At 43.3% G+C, this 7,499-nt stretch overlaps 1 protein-coding gene across 2 annotated transcripts; it reads left to right on the top strand.

Annotated features, from left to right (window-relative positions):
• The first annotated feature begins 746 nt into the window (after positions 1-746).
• On the top strand, positions 747-7,186 carry prdm8b (PR domain containing 8b). 2 transcript variants are annotated; one of them, XM_028578900.1, is made up of 4 exons: positions 747-829; positions 3,684-3,908; positions 4,695-4,926; positions 5,522-7,186. In XM_028578900.1, the coding sequence occupies exons 2-4, from the start codon at positions 3,690-3,692 to the stop codon at positions 6,781-6,783; spliced, it is 1,713 nt and encodes a 570-aa protein (XP_028434701.1). In that variant the 5' UTR covers positions 747-829; positions 3,684-3,689; the 3' UTR covers positions 6,784-7,186. The 2 variants fall into 2 exon arrangements, with proteins under 2 accessions (XP_028434701.1, XP_028434702.1); XM_028578901.1 differs by lacking the exon at positions 747-829 and adding an exon at positions 3,497-3,537.
• Positions 7,187-7,499: the final 313 nt, after the last annotated feature.

Raw genomic sequence — 7,499 nt, 5'->3', positions numbered from 1 at the left:
TACATTCACAGAGTGTCACAGTGTCACCCCCATTTATTTTTATTAGACTATTATTATTATTATTATTATTATTATTATTTAACAATCATTATAATTATTGTTGTTATTATTATCATGATGTGAAAGATATTCGTGTATTGACTCTCCAGCTGATATTGCACTTTAAAACTTGACCCCCCCCAACATTCGACTCCTTAAATGCCACTTCTTTTCTAATACAACCACCAACTATTGTGATTAGAATTACAATAATAATGGGAGGGGGGGTTAGGAAGGGAAGGGGTGTGTGTGTGTGTGTGTGTGTGTGTGTGTGGGGGGGGGTCCTCTATCTCTCTGCTCGTCCATAAATCGCATCAAATGACAGTCGGTCAGTGAAGAGTTAAAGGGAGGAGACGGAGAGTGACACGCCTCATTGGGTAGATTATGTGCGGCAAACAAAAAGTGTGTGTCGGTGTGCCAGTCAGCCAGAACATCGGGCCCCATCTGCACGCCTCTCTCTCTCCCTCTCTCTCTCTCTGTGTCTCCCTTTATCCGTGCAGCTCTCTCTACCCCCGCCCGCTCACTCCCAGTGTCGGCGAGTAGGCTATCTGCGGCAGCAGCAGCAGCACTGTCACTTTCACTACACCGGGGGGGGGGACAATGTACTGACACTATACGGACCAGACCGGGAGCGCTTCACCATCTCCATCATCTTCATCACCGCATCCCCCTGCTTGTTTTCGGGGCTTTTTTTTATTTTTTGCCCCCGGAGGTGCAAACTGGTTTTTGAATCACAGCATCGCTCACAATTCGTTTGTGGATTATTGTTTTCTTCCTCATCGACGAAAAGGTAGGATTGTGAAATGCACAGCAGTGTGTGTGTGTGTGTGTGTGTGTGTGTGTGTGTGTGTGTGTGTGTGTGTGTGTGTGTGTGTGTGTGTGGGGGGGGGTTTGGATAGTTTAAGGGACGGTTTCTGGGTTTTGTTTTTGCGCGGCACATGCAGTCACACATCCTTCAGGCGCTGAAAGCGGCGCAGAAAGAAAAGAAGGAAGAAAAAAAACTCACACGCAGATGTTTCAGCGCCGCGGACAACCCCCGCAATTCAGCCACAGCGCTGATTTAGGACAGTTTTCAGCCTGGCACGGCTTTAGCAGATGGGTTAAACACCCCAGACCCCCCCCCCCCAACCCCATCGCCACCCCCCAACCCCATCGCCACCCCAATCTCTTCTCACCCCCTTACCCCACCCGCAGTGGGTTTGAATGGGAGGGTGGCTGCTTTCCTCCAGTCTCTGGACGTGCAGACACTCAGCTCTTTATCTCTTCTCTCCTATTTGAATCCGACTGTGATAGGCTGCGTACCGTTGGCGAATATTTTGTGCGGTCTTCTTCCTTGTGAAGCGACTGTTTCCGTTCCTCCGAACATGAAGGGCTTCCGTATGGTACCGGAAAGAAATCATTTAGGCTCGCAGCACTGAGAGACACTTTTGGAAAGGCTCGCCACTGCACCGTGCGCAAAATGTTCTACAGGGAACATTTCTGTTGCCGTTGAGCCTCTTAGGAACCAGCGGGGTTATTTAATCAGATTCATCACTTTTTATTTAACAAATCAGAGAGAAAGAATTTAGAGCCAGGAGCAAACCCAGAGAGGAGCCTCGCTTTTTTTACTGAGCGTGCGTGCAGTCACAAAACGTATCGGTGTCGGGGATGGACAGGCGATAGCTCATCTGTTCCCTCTAACCACGGTGTGTGTGTTTTCTTTTTTTTTTAATGAGCGGAATTGTTAATATCAACCTATTTATTTCTGAGTTGAATCTCTTAGATGCGTCAAATGTCAGATTGCTTCTAGATTTGGCGCAAAACAAACTTTTGGTCCTTCTGTGAATGTTATTTCATTTTTCTAGCCCGATTAACAGGTTCGTTTACATTGCACAAGCTGTGTCACGGTGAAAGTTGTTTGAATGGTTGGTAGTGATTTATTACATGTTATAAACTGTTAATAGGAGAATGGAACGTCTAAATAAATCACGCAGTGACTGTAATACACTATAAATACCATTAGCCCGAAAATGCAACACTAAAGAGTTGTGAATGATTATTTTGTGATCAATGTTAGAAAATATTTTGTGCAACAATAATCACAGTAAAGACTAGAATATGATTATTATTTATACAATTTATGAATGACTTTTTTTTCACGCGATTGGAGCAGAGCTTTCTGGCGGCGTTGAAACCCATTATTATTATTTCTTCTCATTCTACATATACATTTTTGTAATGTTATTCGACTGTCCATTGAGCCTCATTTACGGCTGCACACGCGCGTATCAGGTGCACGTTTCCGCGCGCAGTCTCTGGTGTAGTTAGCGGCAGAGGGAGGAGAGCCGCAGCCGTCTGAACACACATTCAGAGGTTAGAAAAGGGAGAAAAGAAATAATTAACTGGTCGTGCTGCTTTAATTACAGTCTCAGAGGGGAACGTGGTGGATTATGGTAATGAGGCGGCATACGCTGCCGCTTGTAGAAAGGAGAGAAAGGTTGGCTGACATGAAATCACTGACTTTGACAGTCCACTTGAAACCCATTGGACATGCTCTCTCCATTGGACATGCACGGACCTCAGCAGCTCGCACTTGGAGTTTTTAATTTTTTTTAATTTTTTTTTTTTATTCTTTCTTCTTTCATAAGGAATAAATATCCTGTAGTCATTCTATTATACGATTTTAGATGTCACAGCAACACTATAAAGCCTTAATATTAAAGGAATATTAGGCTACATTTACAGAATATATGGTAATTAAACCACAGGTTGCCATAAAGCCATTGTAAAATCACTCTTGAGACTTCACAAGTCACTTCATTATAATACAATATCAGATTAAAGGAAGATCATTGGATTTTTTTCGTTTTGAATGCTGCCAATCATAACCATCGCAGCTGAATAGACAAGGGCAACTGTAGCCCGTAGAGGCCTGCTAATGCTAATATAAATACAAATATTAATACTAATAATAATACTTTTATTATAGGCTATATTATAGCCTAAAATAACGAGACAGACAGGCAAATTCTATCGTAATCCACAATCTAAAATAATCTAATAGCCTACATAGTTTTTAATATTTTTATCAAATAGTTGGTACACTCTGAGATTATTATTATTATTATTATTATTATTATTATTATTATTATTATTATTGCTATTGTAAACACAACACCAATAAAAATAATGATAATATTGTGATTTGAATTATTATTACTATGTTTGGTCTTTTATGATCGTAGCATATTTCCCTTCTCTTATATATACAATTGACAATATTTGGAAACCACATCATCAGGATGCTGAACGTGATGCCGTCATGAAGTTATTACGGGGATTGAATAAATTAGAAAGCTTGGCCAAAAAAAGAAAAAGAAAAAAAGAAAAGAAAGAAACGGGCCCCCAAACGCCGCCCTTGACAGCTGGTTTCGCCGATCTGTCTAGGAAGAGATTTATTTCCTATCAGCAAGGACAGTGGAGGGAGAACCCACGAGACAGCTAGTTTAGCAGCTTTAGGTTGACATTTGCGGTTTATATTCGGTTGATAAACAGAATTAGAAGAACTGGGACAACAAAAAAAACTAAATTCATAATTTCCATGTAACAGAAGTGGGTTTAGTTGTTTACCGACTGCTGATCTCTGGTGTCTCTTGTCTCTGCAGAGTGAAATGGAGGAGTCCAGCTCTCAGAAGTTGGTGTGGGATGGGGACGCCAAAGCGGTCCAGCAGTGTCTGACGGACATCTTCACAAGCGTCTACACGACGTGTGACATCCCGGAAAACGCCATTTTCGGGCCTTGTGTGTTGAGCCACACGTCGCTGTATGACAGCATCGCTTTCATAGCTCTGAAATCCACCGACAAACGCACAGCACCTTATATCTTCAGGGTAAGGTGGTCTTTATTTGGAACTAATTGTACTTTAATTCAAGCCCCAGCATGCTTTCTATTTTTTGTATTGATTTTTTTTATTAGCCCAGTATTTATTTTATTTTTTTAGGTTTTAATTTTGAAATACAAATTCTACCAGTTAGCATCTTAACAAGCCTGTCAAAATCTATTTTATTAATGCTTGTCTTGCTGAGCAGCTTCAGATACAGCACATCTATTTTTATAGATCCAGGCCCTTGTCCTATTAATGCATGGCACAACTGGAGCAAGAAGCTGACATTTGAAAAAAATATAGATATTCCAATGCAGGAGCAGCAATAGTACACTACCATGTTAGTAGATTTTTGCAGTCTTATTTTAATTAAAAAAAAAATCACCCTACACTGCAAAAAACAAACAAACAAGTAATTGAATAATTTATTGAGTCATGGAAATGTTTCCTATTTTAATATTTCTACATGAAGGGAATAATCTGCCAATGAATTTGAGATTATTTTGTTCTAGGGAAAAGCTGTTTATTTCAACATTTGCTTCAGTTTGCTAATAATTATTGTCAACAATGTCAGTAATAACATACATGTCATATTGCCTTTTGTCAAGATGTGGGAATATTGAAATAAATATTTGGTCTGAAGGCGTTGGGTGATATTAAAGGTCTTTATTTGCAGTACTTTCATTTATTTTAATTGAAAAAATAAGATTTTGAGGCAGAATATATGCCTGGAAATGAATTTGAGTTGTTGCACTGATGTAATAACTCAATGGGTGTGTTTGTTTTGTTCAGGTGGACACCTCAGCGGCCAACAGCACTTCAGAGGGCTTGATGTGGCTGCGGTTGGTCCAGTCGGCCCGGGACAAGGAGGAACAGAACCTGGAGGCCTACGTGAAGAACGGCCAGCTGCTGTACCGTTCGCTCCGCCGGATCGAGAAGGACGAGGAGCTGCTGGTCTGGTACGGCAAAGACCTCATCGACCTGCTGCTGCTCAGCTCCAGCAGAGCGCCCGCCAAGAGCAAAGGTGAGTCGATGGAAACCAGATCCCCTTTCGACAGTGTTGTAGCCCGTTTTGACTCTCTGCAATGTTAGCCATAGCTGTAAAAGCTACAGTTAATTACTCAAAAATGCCCAGTTAAATACCTCAAAACATGTTTCAGTATCAAAACTGTAACATGCATTGCATCATGGGAATTTTCTTATATACTACAGTCAATTACTGTATCATTTTGTGGTAGGATACTGGTTTCATGCAATGCATCATGGTTCCACAAAACCAATACAGTTGTTAACCACATTATTTACAGTAAGCAACAGCTTGTGCATGTTAGTCCTTGCTGTAAAAGTTAGTTCATTGCTGTAAAATGCCAAATTAAATACCTTAAATACCTTGTACAATTTAAAACTGTATCATGCATTGCATCATGGCAATTTTCTTATAAACTAGAGTAATGACATTATCAATTGTTCTTCATGGTCTTTATTTTACTTCAACAATCGGTGATGGTGTCTGACTTCAATTTTACAAAGCGGATACTTATTGCCTTATTATAAGACATCTCCTGTCAGTAGGATAGTCTCTTTTGGTCAGAACTAATTTCCGTCTCTTTTCTTCCCAGGTTCGTCTCACTACTCATGTCCAGACTGCAGCCAGCGGTTCCAGTTTGAGTTCCCGTTCTTGGCCCATCTCCGGTTCCGTTGCACCAAAAGATTGCAGAGCATCACAGGGGTCGACGAGGAGCCCAGCAAAGAGAGCAGCGCCGAGCGACCAAAAACAACCCCGACCAGGACCAGTCCAAAGCTGGGCCGTTCCGAGGGCTTCAGCAGCCCTCAGGACAGCAACAAACCCTCCACAGACTTTCACAACCTGGCCAGGGATCTAGAGAACAACCGGACCAGCCCGCCCAGCGACAAGGAGGCTGAGATCTGCAGCGAGAGCTCGGGGAAGAGGAAGTTCTCGGAGATAGAGGACAGGGAGCGCCGAGGGCCCAGCCTTCCACAGTCCAAGTCTAAAGACGAGCTAGCGACGTCTGCACAGAACTACAGAGGGGCGTACGGCCTGGAGGAGAACCACAAGTCCTTCTCCCCGCCGGGCTCCACAGAACTTGGTCAGGGCAAGCGCAGCGCATTCACCGAGGTCAAGAAGTCTTCGCAGAACCTCAAACACCACAGCGGCAACAAAAACCTCCAAAGCTCCAACTCTGAAAACAAAGATGGCGGTCGTCCAAGCAGCAATCCATCAGAGAAGCACCTCAACATCAGGCAGGTGCTGACGGAGACCCAGCCACCCCAAAGCTCACCCATGGGCAGCGCTTTCAGCTCAGTTACCCAGCAAGGCGGCGGCAGCGGTGGAGAGAGGAAGAGCGCTTTCAGCCAGCCGTCTCGCTCCTCTTTCTCCCAGATCTCGCCGCTGGTGATGCCGGCCAAGCTGCTGGACTGCCACCCAGCGGTGGGCGACACCATCTCCTCCAACAGACTCTACCAGGCCGACCACCTTGCCGCCAAACTGCAGGGCGCAGAACTGGGCGCCAACTGCCCCGTGCCGGGCGGCATGGCCAAACAGAACCCCTTTGTCTACGCCACCACCTTCTGGCCCAAGAACTCCGGGGCTATTCAGCTTCAGATGCCCTCGGCGCTCACCCTCCTGCCGCCCTCCTTCACCTCCCTCTGCCTGCCGGCGCAGAACTGGTGCGCCAAATGTAACGCCTCCTTCCGCATGACCTCGGACTTGGTTTACCACATGCGATCCCACCACAAAAAGGAGTACGCCATGGAGCCACTGGTCAAGCGGCGGCGCGAGGAGAAACTCAAGTGCCCCATTTGCAACGAGTCCTTCCGGGAGCGGCATCACCTGTCACGTCATATGACGTCCCATAACTGACTTTTAAAGACTAACGAGGGAGGGACTGTTTCCCATCAAGGAGGGACTGTGACCCTGCCCGGATTTAAGCAGTCCGACTGGAGATAGGCCACTTCAAAATACAAAAACACCCCTTGCACTTGTTTTCACTTTGGACTATGATCTTCTAATTCCTGTTCGGTCTGTTTACTTTTTCTCCCCTGTACAAAATGTCATGTTTTGGGTGTATGCAAATGCGTTTTGACTTCAGAAAATTGATCTATGTGTGAAGCACTTAAAAGTTTGAGAATAAGGGAAGATTTAAATATGTGTAAATGTACAGTAAGTTGTATTTTATATCATATAAATGCAAATATAGAGAAGAAATACAAATGTAGTCACACGTCATGGTTTACAACGCAGCAAAGTTTTTTCATGTCGACGATAAATATGGACACAAATTGGGATATTATGTCAGACTATATTTCAGAGTGCATGTAATATTTAAATGATATTAATTTAAGATGCAGTCTATACATTACGATGTAAATAATTTGTTTCATTTGAAATACAAAGTGTAATATTTTGTGTCAGTGGGGAATAGTTTCAGTGTTTCTTCCTTTTGCGGGAATTTACTACTTGATAGTTTATCTAATCACGTTGAATGCATTGACAATAAAATAGCTTTATTTTCAACTGTGGCCTTCCTGGGTTGTTGTTTTTTTTTTAACCGCAGCTGAAATATATGATGTCTTGAT

Source organism: Perca flavescens, chromosome 5, assembly GCF_004354835.1.
Source record: "Perca flavescens isolate YP-PL-M2 chromosome 5, PFLA_1.0, whole genome shotgun sequence".
NCBI classification, from domain to species: Eukaryota; Metazoa; Chordata; class Actinopteri; order Perciformes; family Percidae; genus Perca; species Perca flavescens.
Note: the sequence above shows the minus strand (reverse complement) of the source record. Positions and strands in the feature narration are given on the sequence as shown.